Source organism: Microchirus variegatus, assembly GCF_963457635.1.
Source record: "Microchirus variegatus genome assembly, chromosome: 7".
NCBI classification, from domain to species: Eukaryota; Metazoa; Chordata; class Actinopteri; order Pleuronectiformes; family Soleidae; genus Microchirus; species Microchirus variegatus.
In genome coordinates, this window is record NC_139808.1 from 19,612,398 (window position 1) to 19,630,424 (window position 18,027).

The 18,027-nt window shown below is 41.4% G+C and overlaps 1 protein-coding gene across 1 annotated transcript in view; it reads left to right on the forward strand.

The window, feature by feature from the left end:
- Positions 1–2,299: 2,299 nt before the first annotated feature.
- Positions 2,300–18,027, forward strand: part of LOC310929607 (calmodulin-binding transcription activator 1-like) — a gene marked incomplete at both ends in the record, with an annotated part of 97,339 nt that continues 81,611 nt past the window's right edge. The window contains 3 exons of the mRNA XM_083892414.1: positions 2,300–2,324; positions 6,947–7,042; positions 17,083–17,186. Coding sequence (XP_083748540.1) covers positions 2,300–2,324; positions 6,947–7,042; positions 17,083–17,186 — 225 coding nt within the window. The remainder of the gene's footprint in view (positions 2,325–6,946; positions 7,043–17,082; positions 17,187–18,027) is intronic.

Below are 18,027 nucleotides of genomic sequence, written 5' to 3' on the forward strand. Positions count from 1 at the left end.
GCCTTTCTTTCACATCTGAAGTCAAATAACATAATGACATAATAGACAGAATGTGTCTGTCACAGGTGGACCATAAATAATACTTCATCAATTCAATTCAACATTTGACTGAGGGCCGTTATTGGCCCGCGGGCTGGACTTTGAACATGCCTGTCTAGTCTGTACTTTTAGGATTAAAACGTTGAAAATCAGGTCACAAAGTTCATAGTATCTGTGCTTTCCCACATTTTTAAAATCAAGTCAGGTTTGAAAATCCTCCAGTGTGAAGGCAGGCTTAAGAGTCAGAGACAGGAGTCTAAACCATGTGCACTCTCACCATTAGATGTCACTAATTCTTACACATTGGACCTTTCAACTAAATTGACCTCATACAACATGTTTTGTTTTGGTATCGCTGGTATATCCTCACTGTGATACACACACACACACACACATACACACCGAGGGAACACGAAGCGTACACTGAGGATGGAGCTTTTTAAAGACACGTGTGTTTCCCGTGAAGTGTGTCTACGCAGCCGCTTGTCACTGTCACACACAAGGCTTTGGTGCAAAGTCGATGTTCCGCCCTGAGGCTCAGAGTGACAGCGTGGGCTTGAAGCAACAAGAACACGATGGTCCCAGTTAAGCCCCACTCTTTAGCAGGGTTGTATGTAGTGTAAAGCAGCAGAATTATAAATAGCCCATCACAGAGAATATGGGCTGATTTCAGGGTAACTTCCTGTAGGGAGGCAATGATACAACCATTTTCTGCTGGAGCCAAAACAGCCAACACCAACCCCATCATCTGCTCAGTTCAGTAACAAGGGGGTTCAGAGGAAAGCAGTGAGTGTAGGCGCGTGAGGAGCTGTCCTTTCAGCACCGCGAGCTTCAGCACCACAGCCAGTGACAGCTCCCACGCGCCCACGCGCATCTGAAAAGTCTCTTTCAGGCACTTCTTTTCATTAAATTCAAGGGGGAGTGTTCATAATTCATGACGAGGCGCGACCTTACATCGCAGTTTCTCAACAGTCCACTGGGTCTGCGCGTGCACGTGCGCGCGCGTGTGTAATGTGAGCTATAAATGTACGCGTAGGCCTACTACATGTGTGTGTGTGTTTGTGTGCCGGTTTTGGGCACCTTTTGAGGACTATTTCTGGCACAATCACCTTGTCAGTAGCCCTCATGGAGACCAAAACCTGGTCCTAATAACCTCATTATCTTGTTCTTGGATGAGGTTATAACTTGGTTTAACTGGCTGTGTGTGTGTGTGTGTGTGTGTGTGTGTGTGTGTGTGTGTGTGTGTGTGCGTGCGTGCGTGCGTGCGTGCGTGCGTGCGTGCGTGTGTGAGTGTGTGTATGTGTGTGTGTGTGTGTGTTTGAAACTTGACGTGTATCTTTATAAGGACTGGCTTGACTTATTATAACCACAGGAGGTGAGGACATTTTGGGAAAGTGAGGACATTTGAGCTGCTCCCCCACTGTTTATGAGTAAATGGGTAGAGCTAAATTCAGATGAGTGTTGTGTGTGTGTGTGTGTGTGTGTGTGTGTGTGTGTGTGTGTGTGTGTGTGTGTGTGTTCTTGTATTTGTTACCTCTTTAGGATTGTTTTCTGGCATAAAAACTGACCCTGTCAGGACCAGTAGACCTCATAGAGACCAAAACCGGGTCCTAACAACATCATCATTGTGTTATTGGATTAGGTTAGAGGAATGATGTAAATCCTGGTCAAATTAAGGTTAGGCATTGGTTGTGTGTGTAGTATAGGGTATATGTGTGTGTAGGCCTGCATCGTGCGCGCGCGCGCGTGTTTGTATATGTGTGTGTGTGTGTGTGTGTGTGTATGTGGGGGGGGGGGCGGTGTAAGTGATGAGCATGATGATGATGATGATGCGCGAGGCTGTCAAGGTGTCCTCGAATTCAGACGTCGTTCAGTGACGTGAGAGAGAGAGAGACACACACACAGAGAGAGAGACACACAGAGAGAGAGAGAGTGCGCGTGAACGTCAGGGGGAGGGGGTGAGGTAAACGGAGGGATGGAGAATTCCGCGAGTCGCCATCACGGATCCCCGCTGTCAGTCCTCACCGTTTGGACCAATCGTCGAGCGGAACCTGGCAGGCTCGTCCCCCCCCCAACCCCTTCCTCTCTGCCCCGCCCCCCTCCTTGAGCTGTCCTCTCTGTGCACGCGCGTGGCAGCCTCCCCCCCCTCCTTCCCCATCGACACCACCACCACCACCTCCACCACCACTAGGTCGAGTCGAGGAGGAGGAGGAGGAAGAGGAGGAGGAGGAGGAGGGATGAGGCGCGCGGTGGAGGGGAAATGGCTGCCGAAGACAAGCCGGAAGGTAAGAGAGGAATAACGGTTTAAATGTGAGGAGGCAGAGCCGCCGATGATGTTTGGGAGTCAGATGAAGTGATGGAGAGGATGGAGGAGGAGAGGGAGCTCGGCGGCGGGGCTTTCCCTTTCTTTTCTGCCCGTCCCGAAAACACGGACGCTGGTGCTGAACCAGCGACTGTGAGGAGCACGGTTAACCGACAGCACATAAATAACGGAAGGAGGGAGAGACAGTGGGAGAGAGAGAGAGGGAGAGAGAGAGAGAGTTGTCCCGTCGGTGGGCAGTGAGTTTTTTTTTTTTTTTACCGACTAATTGTTTCTCCATCACAGCGCGTTTATGAGTGTTATCACCGTTAGAAGACATGGTGATGAAAGAGAGAGGCAGAGAGGGAGAGAGAGAGAGAGCTGAAGGAATTCAGATGCTTTCTGTGCGCGCGCGCGTATGTGTGTGTGTGTGTGCGCGCGCGCACGCGCGTGTGTTTATTTCTCTGTCTTAAAGCGTAAAAGTGAACCATTAAAAGGCAGATTTCATGTTCTGGCAGCCACACAAACATCCACAGTCCAGCTGTGTGTTTATTTGGTGCGTGTGTGCGTGTGCGTGTGCATATGTATGTGTGTGTGTGTGTGTGTGTGTGTGTGTTCACTCGGTGATGAAGATAAGGATGATGAGCCTGTGGTTGCTAAGGCAGTGAAGGTGAGAATCAGCTGCATTTAGACTGGGGGAGTGTATGTGTGTCAGTTTCAGGTCACATCACGTAAGAATCTAGTTTGCATTTTTTTACACACTTAACTAAACTCTTGGGTCATTATTGTCACACACACACACACACACACACACACACACACACACACACACACACACACACACACACACACACACACACACGGACAGACAACCACCATTTCATTCAGATTGTTATTCATTCATTCATTCATGAATTATTTAAGGAATGGCCAGAATCGCCATGGTAATGTTATCTGCTGCTCAGATCATGGCTTAATTGAGACTCTATTTCTCACTCAGTGTTTGACATCTGTTCATAAACATCCTGGATGTTTGGTCTGCTCCCAGGATTCGTCCCTTCATCCCTCGCTGTAAAACAAACGGTGATGTCACAGAGGCTTAAATTACCCAGAGATGCTCGTCAAACTAAAAAAACAAAAAACAAACACGCAGCTCACAATAGCTAAATGTGCTGCTGAGGATGAGCCGCAGAAGAACTAATGACATCCTGAGCTAACAAATCTTTTCCTTCATCCTCTTTCTCAAAGTCTGAGATGACAGGAGTCTTTTACCCTCTGTCCACCAGGGAGCGATGCTGAGCAGGATTTCTCCATGGGGCAATTTTATTTGGAGAACTTGTCCTTCACAAGTTGCATCAAGGGCAGGATGATATGAAAAAACAACAAAAGAATCCAATAGGTCAGCATCTATAACTATCATGATAAGTGTTGGAAAATTGGGATTGATTTTGGCTCCTGAGTTGAAGAAACCAATTTATTGTGGTTTAAAACATCTTTATGGACAGTAAAAGACAATCAAACTGTAAAAGATTCTTGGCAATTACGGGTGACATCCCAGAAACTGCTGCTAAGTGCACTTACACGTTTTTCATCCAAAAGAGAAATGTGACCAAAAAAAGCTAACACTTTACAAGAGGATAGACAAAAAAGCAACACAGGATCAATATTTAAGTAATATAATACATTCAAATAAGGAGGATAAAGATGACGCATGAGTCTCAGCTTTACTGGAATCACAAGCAATTTGTCTTACGGTAAGATTGGACAAGACAGCATTTTTGAATTAACCAAATTATGACATCGAAAGGCTTTTTAAAGGCAACAGATTCCATTTAGCACAAAACACAACATTTGTTCTTTCCTTAACTGATGTAGACACTGAAGGAACAATAAAAAAGGTCTGAGCAGAACTTTTTAATGCGTCAATAACGGTGTTTACAGGACAAAGATAATTAGGAGAATTAAAGTCAACAAGAGGTCGACTGATCGGTTCACACCATGGCCGATATACAGTATGATGATGCAGGTAATTACTCCATCTGATAAAATATAATAATGTTAATAATGTTTATTTATTTTGAAAATAATAACAAACAAAACACTGGATAGCAGAGTTGAAGTAAACATTTCTGTATTTTGTGTGTGCACTGCAATGCACCTGTATGTTTTCAATAAAAATGATTTAGTCTTAACTAAATAAAATAAAATAGAATATATGAAACAGCTCATCAAAACACAAATATTTGTCAAAAAGCAATAGTTTAAATTTATTACAACAAAAACTGGGCCGATTGATTGAATTTATTTCTTATTTTGCTGATGATGATTATAAAGAAAACAAACAAAAAATCTGCCCAAATAATCAGCCCAACAGATTAATGACTTGACCTCTAAATTTAATGCATACAAAAATGAAACTGCTGTGCCTTCCAGATGTCAACAGTAAAAACACGCTGCTACATTTAATGTTAATTGCACTTCTGTGTTATTTGTTATTTTGTACACATAATTGTTTGATTATTATATGCAGACATGTTGCTACGCTGTTTTTTGTGCGTCCGTGTTTTTTCCAATTTCTCAGCTGTAGAGAGGTGAGGTGACTCCCAATTATGACTTTTCAATTCATTTCAATTGTATCTGTATAGCACCGAATCACAACATACATTTTCTCAAGACACTGTAAGCCGTTATATTATAGAGAGAAAAGAAACCCAACAGTTCACACTAAGAGCAAACACTGGGCATCAGCGGAGAAAAACTCTGACAGAACCAGACTCAAAGATGTGCAGCATCTGCCTCGACAGGTTGTGGTGAAAGGACAACTGTGGGACAGAGGAAAAACTGTCGGGTTGAGACGGGACAGATCTGAATGAGTTATTGCATGTTCATAGTGCTATAATGTATTATATACACGCAGTTGCATAGATTAAAAAAACGACATTTGCCGCACCTGTGTTATATCCATATTAGGGTTGAATGAGTTTGAATTAATATCTAATTGTGATTATTTTGACTGATATTGCGATTGCAATACCATTTGAGATATAAGAGGGAATGGTAATGTTTACGTCATTACTCTCATTTTCGTTTAAATTACATATTTAAAATGATTACAGTGTGATATGAGTGCAGATCTGCGAAAAGCAAAGATGTTTTCATCAGTTTGTAGCATATGATGTGTGTAGGTCAGGACAATAATTCATCGAAAAATTATATTATATTTTATATATTTTATTTTTTTATTTTATTTTATTATATTTTGGCTTTAACAAATAGTGCCACCGGCGATTTGAAAATAGCAGTAAAATGTTTATTAATTGTTCAGCCCTAATCGGTATTCAATATCTATTAGGGCTGTATATAACAGTTATTTTCAAAATGATTTCAAAATATTTTTCTAAAAACTTGACTTATTCTCTGGTCTATAAAATGTAAATAAACGTGTTTCCCCACACAATATTTTGTCCACAAACCAAACTTATTCAGTTTTAATGGTTTCTTTTTTGTATGGAGCAAAGAAACCAGAAAATATTAATATTTAAGAAGCTGAAAAACCTGAAAACAGTTTTAATTGCCCCCCCAAAAAACCCAAAACACTCAAATTGATGAATCGATTATCAAAATAGTAAGATTAATTAAATAACAGATTTTTACTGCCCAGCCCTTTGCTGTATCATTGAAGCGATTAAAGTCACACACACACACACACACACACACACACACACACACACACACACACACACACACACACACACACACACACACACACACACACACACACACACACACACACACACACACACACACACACACACACACACACACACACACACACACACACACGTGCAGGCAGGCATGCAGTGTGTGGCCAGAGGCAAAGAGAAATCCGTGGGTTGAGAGTCCCATTGCGTGAAAAGACTAGAAGTGTAGATGAGACAGAAAGAAAGCCCACAGGCAGATCAGCAGGAAGTTTTACCACACAAATATAAACCAACCCCCCCGACCATTCTGTACTGCACCTGCACCTGCACACACACACACACACATGCAAACACACACTTGACCTTCACAGCATGGCTTTTTTCTCTCTCAGTCCACTGACCTCTCAGTGTTACATGTAGAGAGGACGTAATAATTTAGCAGCTTCAGCTGTCAGCTGTCCACTCTCACCGTCCATATGCTGGCAGATGTGCGTGGCACCAGCCAGCAGAGCACACCAGTGGGCACGAGAACAATATCCACCATATAGCCTGGAAGACCATCTCCCTCTGCACTGGTTGGTCTACTTTGTATCATAGCAACAGTGGTCAGGGAAACAGAGAAATGATGAGAGAGAAAGAGAAACTAAAGCTGGGTACAAGTTAGTCACACACATGGAGGCAGCGAATCTGCTGTGGCCAATCGATCAACGGGACACAATGGATGCAAGTTAGTGGATCAGAAAATGGATCAGCCTACATGCATATGACATGGAGTTTTATTTTTCGGGGAGGAGGAGCGAAGGTGTGATGATGAAGACTGTCAGGAAAGTGTGGAGCGTCAACTAAATGTGTCTTCTTCTTTTTCTCCCTCTCTCTCTCGCTCTCTCTTTCTCCTCTCTTCTCGTAGGACTGAAGAAGATAAGAAATCCAGAGCGAACGGTCAGGATCGCCGTGGGCTACACAGGACACACCCCTCCCAAGAGTGATGACACTGACGCCAACAGTAAGAGACACTCAAATACTCTTTCACAGTGTTTGTGCACCAGTACGTGCGTGCGTGTGTGTGTGTGTGTGTGTGTGTGCGGGAGGGCGTTTAAGTGCCACTCGCACATTTGTCTGTAGCACAGGGCGACTCTGGGAGCAAGTATAAAAGCCTTGTGGCAGAATGATGTGATGCAGGAACTGAGGTCTCATTCCTGTTCGTCTGCACACACATACAGCTATTCTTCCTAAGACACTGCATTCACTTTTATTCATTTGGACAGCCTCAACTAAGCACTATCACTAACATTAACCACAACCAGTGAATGTCTAACCCTGATCTTAACCAAAGCACAACTCAAATCTGAGCCCTAAACCAGTTCTTTAGAAATGAGGTTCTGCTTCTTGAGGACCAGATTTTGGTCTCTGTGAGGGCTACTGGTCCTGACAAGGTCAGTGTTTATGCGAGAAAAAGGTCCTTAAGAGGTGACAAATGTAAGCGCACACAAGCACATGTACAGAGAGCAAGCACACAGTCAATCTGTGGCTCTCTGCTGAGACATCATTCCAATTCAGCTTTGTTACACATCATGTTTATTCATGCATGCCAGTACAGTATTAGTGAGCACACACTCACACACACAGACACACACACACGCGCGCGCTCACACACACACACAGACACAATAAGGCAGGGCTTACGTTGGCTATCAGTCGTTTATTGTCATACCTAATCTGTACACATGGCATTATGTATCTATAATCCTCAATGGGCCTGGTTAAACCAGAAGTGAGATGGAGTGTGTAATCTGGGGTCACCACATGGTTGTGTATGTACACGAGTGTGCAGTGGGAATGTGTGTGCGTGTGTGTGTGATTCTCAGTGGTGTGTTTGACGAACTATAAAGGCAATGATTGCTTTGATTGGTTATTGATTCTAGAGGACGTGACAGATGCATGTCCCTCCCTGCCTCTGTCCCTCTGTGTGTGTGTGTGTCACCTCTTCAGGACCTTTTCTGTAGTAAACACTGACCAGTAGTCCTCATCAAGACCACATCATCTAATAGAATCTAATTGCTGAGGAACTGGTTAAGGTTAGGGTAAGGTTTTCATCGGTTATGGCTTTGTTTACACTGTCCAAATGAGTCAATGCAGGGTCCTAACAAGTATAGCTGTGCAAACCTATGTGTGTGTGCATTTATTAGGCTGTGAAGGCCTAGTTTTAGGGTTGGTGTGAGATGGTTATGGTAATGCAAAGGGCCTATAGGAAATGCATTACATCTATGAATGTCCTCACAAGTGCAAAGAGACAAGTGTGTGTGTGTGTGTGTGTGTGTACCTGGTATTCCTTATGTTGTGGGGACCTAAATCTGTTTACACAGTCACATTATGGGGACTTGTCTTCCTAATGGGGACAAACATCAAGTAACTTATTACATTTTAAGGTGAAGACCTGTTTTAAAGTATGGCTGAGGTTAGGATTAGGATTAGGCCAGCAGTATTTATGGTTAAGGTTACTGTAGAGGGCCCACGGTTGGTGTAGTGGTTACCACTCTTGCCTTTGCAGCAAGAAGACCCAGGTTCCTGGGTTCGAGGCCCGTTTGGGACAACTTCGGAACAAGGGCCTTTCTGCAAGGATTTTGCATGTTCTCCCCGTGTGTGCGTGGGTTTTCTCCGGGTTCTCCGGCTTCCAAAAACATGTGATATGGGGATTAGGTGAATTGGTCACTCTATATTGACCGTAGGTGTGAGAGTGTGAGTGAATTGTTGTTTGTCTGTGTGGCCCTGGCCCTATGTGGCCCTGCGATGGACTGGAAAACGGTCCAGGGTGTACCCCGCCTGTCGCCCAATGTCAGCTGAGATAGGCACAGCTCCCTCCGCGACCCTCTGGTGGAGGATAAAGTGGTAGATAATGGATGGATGGATGGATGGTTACTGTAGAGTCTCCAGGAAATGAATGGAAGTCAATACAATGTCCTCTGAGGTGATGGAAACCAGTGTATGTGTGTGTGGGTGTGTGTGTGTTTGTGGGGTGGGGGGTGTTAGGGGCCAAATTGGAGGAAAATAAACAGATGTGAGGAGGAGCAGACAGACATTGTACTTAGTGAGGTGGTGGGGGTTATGGGTAGAGAGAGAGGGAAGGTAACCCCTCAACACACACACACACGCGTACGCACACACACACGCACACACACACACGGTTTTTCATTTCCGAAGGAGCAGATGGCCTCATACCTGCTCCAGACCTTCTCATTTTGTTAAGAGGGAATGTGAGTGTCATAAAAGAGCAACTAAAGAAGTGAGATACAATCTGACAATAGAATAGATTAGATTGGAATAGAATAGAATAGAATAGAGTAGAACAGAATTGAATAGGGAGAACATCAGGACCGAGTGTCCAACCTGTTTTTACACTGAACATTTTTTGGGGGGTTTTCATGATAACTGAAGCTTGGAGGTGAGGGACGATCAGCTGCAACACGCAACTCTTTGAGCTAAATTCTGCGCACTGTGGCTTTAAAGCGTTAATGTGCGTTATATCTTGAAGGGCATTTGAGCCCTGCATAAACATTATGTCGATATATATGTTGGTCTTTTTGTTTTATCGCCGTTGATGACGTTGTGTCTCTGTTACAGAATAGAATAGAATGGAACATAATAGAATAGAAGAAACAAGAGGAGGGAGTTGTGTTTGGGACGGCATATGAGCTGAGACTTCTCCCCATCTTCTATCTGTTCTCGCGTCCCAGCTGGAGGATTACTGGAGGAAAAGTTTATCAGCAGAATGATAAAATTAGCATGCACACCCATCTCTACGCCCCCACCCCCGCCCTCCCCTGCCCCACCTCCTCCCCCTCTGCTCTCACTCTTTCTTTCTGTCGTCTCTCCCTCCGTCTCCCTGCACTCTCACTCATCCCCATGCTATGCTCCCTCCTTTCTTCTCCCTGCCCTGGTGCTCCCTCCTGCCATCCCTCTCTCCCCCCTCCCTCCATCTAGCTGCTGTGCAATGAGCCTTTCTTTCTGTCACATTAATTTCATCCCAGAAAAAGGGGGGAAATGTGAAAATTTCCCCTGGTGCCTCCTAATATCAGTAGGGGGAGAGTTAAGAGTTGCATTTGGAGCATTTTTTTCCCCCTCTCTCTTTACTGGAGAGAGTTTTGTAATTAACTGACAGCCATCTCACAAGGGCATTGGCTTGTTTCTGTGTTAAATATGGAGATGACAGTTTTATGAGGTAAAATATTCATCAGCCGGCGTGGCTGCATGCTCCTCTATGTGATCCCCTAACTCTAAATTATGGCATTTTCATTGGCTAGACCAAAGCTATGTTTCACTTTGGTTGAACACTTTTAGGACACATTCTTCTATATGACTTAACGAGTCATCAGATTCACATTAGCATTCAGGCTTTGTCACTCGCGTGGACTCTCTCTCTTTTTTTCTTTATTTTTTGCTAGATTAGTAAAAGAGTGAGTGCTCGATCTATATATTTGGGGTGTGAATGCGCCAAATGTGCAAAAGTTGCTCGTCAGCGAGGAGGAGAGTGGACGTAAGATCAGGTGAAGGTGACGGCTGTGACGGTGTGCACTGAAAGGGATTTTGGCACCAAGGTCACTCAGAGGAAAAGAAAAAAAAAAGAGAGAGCCACTCTGGGGCAATACTGTTGTGTGTGTGTGTGTGTGAGTGTTTTTGATCAGCAAGCATGACATATGTGTCCGTTTGCATGTGTATGTGTGTGTGTGTGTGCGTGCTACGGGCTTGTTTGATGTGGTGGTTCTGGTACATTTCAAAGGCGAGGCTCTGATGAGAATTCTTCAGAACGGCGGGAGGAGAGGAGAGGAGGGGAGGGGAGGAGGGAAGGGAGGGGAGGGGAGGGGGCGGGGGGTTATCGCCGGGAGGGGGGTGGGGTTTAAACGCTGATTGGCATTCATAGCAGAGCGGCTGGAGTGCTGCTAAAAAAGAAATTAGGCTTTAACTAAGCTGCACCATTCAGCTGTTTAACTAAGCTGCTGCACCGTTCAGCTGTTTGAAATTCTGTCTTCTCAGGCCTTCTATTAATAAATGCATAATTGATTAGAGGGTGGGTGGTGGTGTTTGGTGGTGGTGGTGGTGGGGCAGATGTGTCTGAACACACTTCTACTCACACACACACACACACACACACACACAAATATATTCGGGCACCCACGCTAACATGACCACACACACACCTGTCCTCCATCAGCGCTTGTCTCTCCTCATCTTCTTCTTTTTTCTGTCTCTTGTCCTTGGGAAATTCTTACTTTCTGATTCATCTCTAAAGTTTCTTTTCTTCGTCTTTTTTGTCATTAGCCGCCTCTCTCTGGCTCATTGTCTCCTAGCCACCCACCCCCTTTCTCTCTCCGAGGCTATGACACCAACCCAACCCCCCCTCAACATATCTCTCTCTTTTACTCTCACTCTGTCTGCCCTCAGGTACAGTATAATTCCTATCTTCCCTGGGGAGTCTTGAATGGATGCCCTCTACTCAAATGCTTATCAATAACCTTTGAGTACTTGCTCTCTTTGACTTCTGAGCAGAACACCCGTTGGGCACAAACACACACACACACACACACACACACACACACACACACACACACACACACACACACACACACACATTTTTCGCTGGTGAAGTCAAGTGGTATTTCCTGTGGCGCAGTGGGATTTTTTTCTCTCTCTTTACCTATTCAGTATTTTGGTGATTCTGTGTACGCTGCAGTGGGAGGAGAGGCAAAGTATGGGCAGTTTCACAGGAAATCCAGCAGCTCTTCGCACTGAAGCTCTCTCTCCAAAACTAAGCAAACCTTTTCCTTCTCACTCAGGTTTTTTTTTTTCACAGTCTGTGTCAGCTGTAAAGTTCTCTCAGCTGCAGTTGGAAGAAAACAGTGAATTGTAGTTTTAATCTCTCTTTATGGACAGAAAACAACAACAACAACAAAAAGAGAGAACGTTTAAAGGTTCAGTGTGTGAGATTCAGGTGAAATTATTATTCCAGTTATTTGCAGTCTTCATTAAAAGCTTGGGTATTAATAATCTTCAGCTTTGAGAAAAAGCTTTTCTAAATGTTCCGTTATGTTTACTTTTTTATATTCCAATTATATTATTGTTATATTATTATAGTATATACTATTATTATATTATTTTTTGAAACTTATATCATTGTAGTTATAAAGTTTAAAAAAAAAAAATTATTTTGCTGTAATCTGCTTTTTTATGATGTCTCACATTGGAGCAGCCATGATTAAGCTGTAATTTTATTAATTTTTCGTACTCGATTTTTAGTTTCTTTTCTTTACTCCGTATGATATTTGAGAACATAAGATAAACTTTATTCATCAGGTATGCCATAGCTCACATTGGATAAACAATACATATAAATACAAAACATACATCACTGGTTTAAAAGGTGTCACCATAGCTTTGTTAAGTGCTTATGTGAAATAAATAATAGAAAGTGATAATAAAATTAACCTCTGTTTACATCCTCATGTTGGTAGTCGCAAAATACAAGCTGATAAATCATAAAGTACACGGCTGGCTATGGATTTGTTATTGTAAACAATCCTAGTTGAAAGATTAAACTCCGCTGGCTCTCAGCCTTAATCTCCAGGAAGTACAATTTATAAACCTACATTTACCAAAAAAATAATAATACAGTTTGCGAAAGCAGCTGCTGGGTTATTTTTTATATTTCTTTTTAGAACAAATGTTTCTGAAACAGGAGAAACTAGTGCGTAAGCTGAGGACTATTTTCAGCTGTGGATTTGTTGTTTGAATGAGTATTTCTGGCAGAACCATGGGGTGTGTGTGTGTGTATGTCGGGTTTAGGGAAAAATAAACAATCGCATCCTTATTCATTATTCTGAAGGAACGTGTCACTTTCAGCAGCATCGCATGTATTTTCGACAAAAGTAGAAATGTATTATTTCTGTATTGGTTCTGTATCAGGCTTTAGATGCGTGTGGTGTCTGTGTTTAAAGCACTTTAAAAAACACTCAAAGGCTCCTCATAAAATCACAACACACACAAACTAGATGATAGATTAAATAGATTTCAGTATAAAGTACACTCTTAGAAATAAAAGTTCTAAGACCATATAAGGTTCTTGGGCTCGTCCTCATAGGAGAACCCTTTTGGAGGGTTCTACCAAGAACCGTTTAAAACCCTTTATTCAGGAAAGGGGTTTTAAAGGGTTCTCTGGATCAAAATGGTTCTTACTGGAACCATTAGTGTTACCAAGAACCCTTGAAAAACCCTTTCTTCGGGAAAGGGTTTTTCAGAAGCAAATGGTTCCAGGTAGAACCTCAGCCCTTGTAGAAGAACCCTTTTGGAACCCTTATTTCTAAGAGTGTAGAGAAATAATAATAATAAAAAAAAAACAGTAATATTAACATGAGGGAAGACCAAGTAAAAGCATACAAAACATACATAAAAAGGGTGCTGAAGAGCTATTTTTCTGTATATAGTTTTGTATCTAGCTATACTATATATAAAATAACTATAGTTCGTTGCATTTGTGAAATTAGTACAAGGAATTACAAAAAAAAAAAACTGTTGACATTTTATGACGGTTTTTAACTGTTAAAGGAATAATACTAAACTCTTATGAAGTGATGAAAAACACTGGCACGTGTAGGCCTACACTGAAATAAAACACAGTATACTATGTATATACTATAACTATGTATATAAAATAAAAATGGAACCCACTTTGAAATGAATTGGTTTCATTTTAGATTTTTTTTGTAGTTCATGCTCAAGAAAACCTGCTGGCATAATTACATGGTTCCAAAAGACGGACGAGAGGTTTTCATCGTATTTCACGTAGACGAAATATTAAACAACTTTCATTTATCGCCTTAGTGTGTTTTTGTCAAAGCTACAGGGAGCTGAAGCACCACGTGGTTGCAGACCTCTGGGTGAGGTGATTGGGGGAGTGGTGAGAGGGCTGAGGAGGTTGGTATCTAAAGATCGTAGGACATCTTCAAAAAAATAGAAACATAGAACATTCCTAGGGCTGGATTCATCTGCAATACATATCTCCAAGTGTAAATGAAATTAGTGTTTCTCAAACCTGGGAATGTTGATGTTCTGGAGTGTTTTGTTTTGACCACAAACCAAAAATGATTAATGATTTATATGGAGCAAAGAAACCAGAAAATATTCACATTTAAGAAGCTGAAAAATTAGAAAGCTTCTTAAATTAAACACTCAAACGATTAATCAATTACATTTTAGGGCTGATCTGATACTGATACAATATTCAAAACTCCTATATATCACACTTTTCACTATGCACAGACTGTAAAAAACGTCAATAAAAAACCAACAACAGCATTTTAGCTGAGTCATGTTAGGAGCAGGTTTATTTCTTCTTTCCGGGAGAATAATATTTATAACACAGTTGGAGAATTATGTCTTTGAAAGGCATCAGCGCAAATGTGTTGTTAACAGCTTCATAGTTGAAAAGGTCAAAAATCTCCGTGTCCGACATGGAACAGTGGCATCGTGCCATCCCTAATTAATTTACTAATTTTAATACTTTGCACTAAACTGTGAAGATTTGCGCCTGGACCAGAAAATATCCTTACTAAATCCCAGTAGACACCAGTTTACTTGAAAAAGGGTGGTTAGGTGGTTTAGTTACACTTTAAAAATCCAATATCTGATCCTAAAAGCATTAGATGAATCTTTGTATACATGCTATTTCCTGTATTCTCTGCACAAAACTCACAAGAAAGTAGACTATTGCTCTAGTCTCATATGACTGCAAGCCTTTAACCCTCTGCTGAACAGCTTGGTATTTACTGTCTGATGGACTTCTAGACTGTGTTGTGTGGTCATATTAAATAAAAGGTGCATTAATATAACTTTTTCAGGGTCAGTATCCAGTGTATTCATGATTCACCAGGGTAGAGATATCCAAATGTTGTGCAATTTGCAACACTAGATCTGTGAAAACATCTCTCACAACAACAAATATCTTTTACAAAATCAACATCCAGCCCTAAACATCACGTCATTCTTCACGGCAGTGACGTGAAGGAAGAAATGCTTCCTGGTGCTTCTAGTGCGTGAATCACCGTGATTCTAAATAAAATAGTGCATAGCTGTGAGAACGCGATCCTCACAGGACTTTTAGTGTATATCCAGAAATAAAAAAAAAAGCCCCTGTTCATTGTAGCGTTTAAGACGTTGTGTGTTATTTAAACATGCAGTGCTTCAGCTTGTGCAGAAGAATAATAGTTTCCTCTTAGGTGGAGCTTGTGTGTAGTCCCTACTCCATTACTGAACTGTCTGTGTCAGACTCAGGGGAGAGCATTGCTTTTAAAGGGGATAAGAGACGCCCATGTGATTGGTCCATCACGCTAACCAACCCCAAATGAACTCATAATAATGTATGATAATGGATTCTTCTTAATCCTGACTCTGGGTGGGTCCCGCAGGTGGACATGCAGTGCAGTGTGTGTCCACCTGATGTCCAAAAACTCACGTGAGTGCACAAGTTTGCATCATCACGTCACTCCCAGTGGGAGTTTTAGTGGCTCTGTGCGTCTGTCTGTCTGTTTGTTTGTACTTCCGCACTTGCACTTGCCAATATGACCAACAGAGGCCGCCAGAGGCTTGTTGCATGAATGGGGAGAAGTCTGCCATCTCTGATTGCCTTGTTATCACTGTGAATCCTCCATAACTACATAAGACACACTTATTATGAAGATGATGCTGAAATATTATTGAAATGTCACTATTTTAATTCAGTTTTTTTTTTTACACAATGCTATGATAGTTACGTTTGTTTGTGTAATTTTTACGATGTTTTGAACAGATTTAGAAATGTCACTATTTCCTTTAATTTCAGCTGCAACTAACGATTATTCTCTCGATTCATGGAGTAATGGATTGGTCCATAACATGTCAGAAAATGTCAGAAAGATGTTCAGTTTTAATGATTTCTTAGTTATATGGAGCAAAGAAACCAGAAAAAAAATCACATGAAGCTGAAAAATCAGAAACTTTTTATAAAACACTGCATTAATTAATTAATCGGTCATTAAAATAGTTGAATTAAGGCGATGAATTTAGTAATCGTTTAATAATCAATTAATCGAATAATCCCTGCAGACCTAGAATATAACTTTGGTTTTTGGCAAGTTATGCTTTAAAAACATTTCATATAAATATTACATTAATTTACATAAAACAAGGTGTGAAAACTGAATATCGTTTAACATATATTATTTCTAATATTTAATGTCTTTTGACATTTAATCGATTAATCCAGCAATTGTTTTATCCCTTCAATAATAAGCTCAGTGGAGAATTCATATTTTAGTATTTTAGGCAATTCTCCTTCACATTAACATGGAGCCTAAACTGTATATTTTAATGTCTTTTTTTACATGTCTAAATAAATTTAAATGATGATACTATTTGCTGGCTTTTTCCTGTTAAATAATTTAATAATTATGCTTTTATTTATACGGCACCTTTCATGCATAAAATGCATCTCAAAGTGCTTAACAACACAAAATGTAAAGACACAATAAAACGTTTAGGACAGGATGAAGTGCATAAATGGATAAATAAGAATATAGAAAGAAAAGTGGTTCAGACTGATTTTTTAAGAACATGCGAGGTGGGGAAAATAAAAAACATCCAATAAAAAGCAGGATTCCATGCAAAATGTCTCTCTTTTTTATGACTTTTATGGCAAAAGAAAAAAAAACCTCTGATTGAAATCTCTGATTCAGAGTGTAGGAAGTTATTACAGATCAAGATTTATTTGAACAACATTAATTAGAGCTCACGTCCTTCATGGTTTGAACAAAATCTCTTTGCTGCAAACTCAAGGTTACATGAAGCAGTTACACAATAACAGTTTGCTACGACTTTAAGTCACTTAGATCCCAGAAGTGCTGCACGTTGGTGCTCTCCTCTCACAGTGTCTCTGCAACTGATGAAAAATGCCTCTCCTTTTCCCACTCATCCCTCATTTATCTCCCTCCATCCTCACCCCCCCACCCCCCTCCACTGTAGATGAGCCGGGCCAGTTAAAGATCTACCTTCCCAAGAAGTTGCTGGAGTGTCTGCCCAAATGTTCCTCTCTGCCCAAGGAGCGCCATCGCTGGAACACCAATGAGGTGAGAAGGAAACAGTTTTTTTTCTCCTCTGGTGATGCATTTCTCTACCTAATGTCACATTGAGAGATGAGAGGAGAAAGTAAACAAACACAATGGCAGCTTTTTATTGCGTGACCCTAAAACTGTGACACCAGGAAATAAAAAAAACAACCCGAGCTCTCAGCCAGAATCGCTCTGACTGTAGATTTCATTTGGCATATTGCTCTCCATTTCACTTTGTAATCCAAACAACTGTGGGTTAAGGCGCTGGGATCAGAGACTCCTGAGACTCAAGCTATAGGACTTATAATGCTAAGAGACAAGAAATGAGGCTAAAGATTGAATCTTTCCACTGCCAAGTGTTACACGGTTCAGAAAACCTTTGGTCACTTCGTTGAAGATTGTTAACTTTGTTGCTATGCAACCACAGAAAGCTGTTGAATGTGTGGCACATCCCTGCACATGGTCGCCTTTTCTGTATTTTGTTCTGTGTGAAAATGATGCTCTACTTCCCATGTGTGCTGTTCTTCTCAGAAGCAAAAATTAAAAAACTGGATGTGCGTAACCTTAAACAAAAACGGTGACAATGCAGCCACGGAATTTGAACATGAACGTTACATTTAAGCTGTTATTGAATGATCAGCTCCACGTTAATCTCTCTGTGTTTTTCGATAATTATCGTATTTAGTTTTTTTTAATAGACAACTTAAGGCAGAGGCGTCAAACTCAAATGACCTGGGGAAACAATGAGTGTCTTGTCTGGTCATAAGGAGGCCGGTCCAGAGGAAAAAACTATTCAGTATGTGGGAGGGACAACATGACCATCATGATGTCACAATAAAGATATTCATGTGTTTTCGTT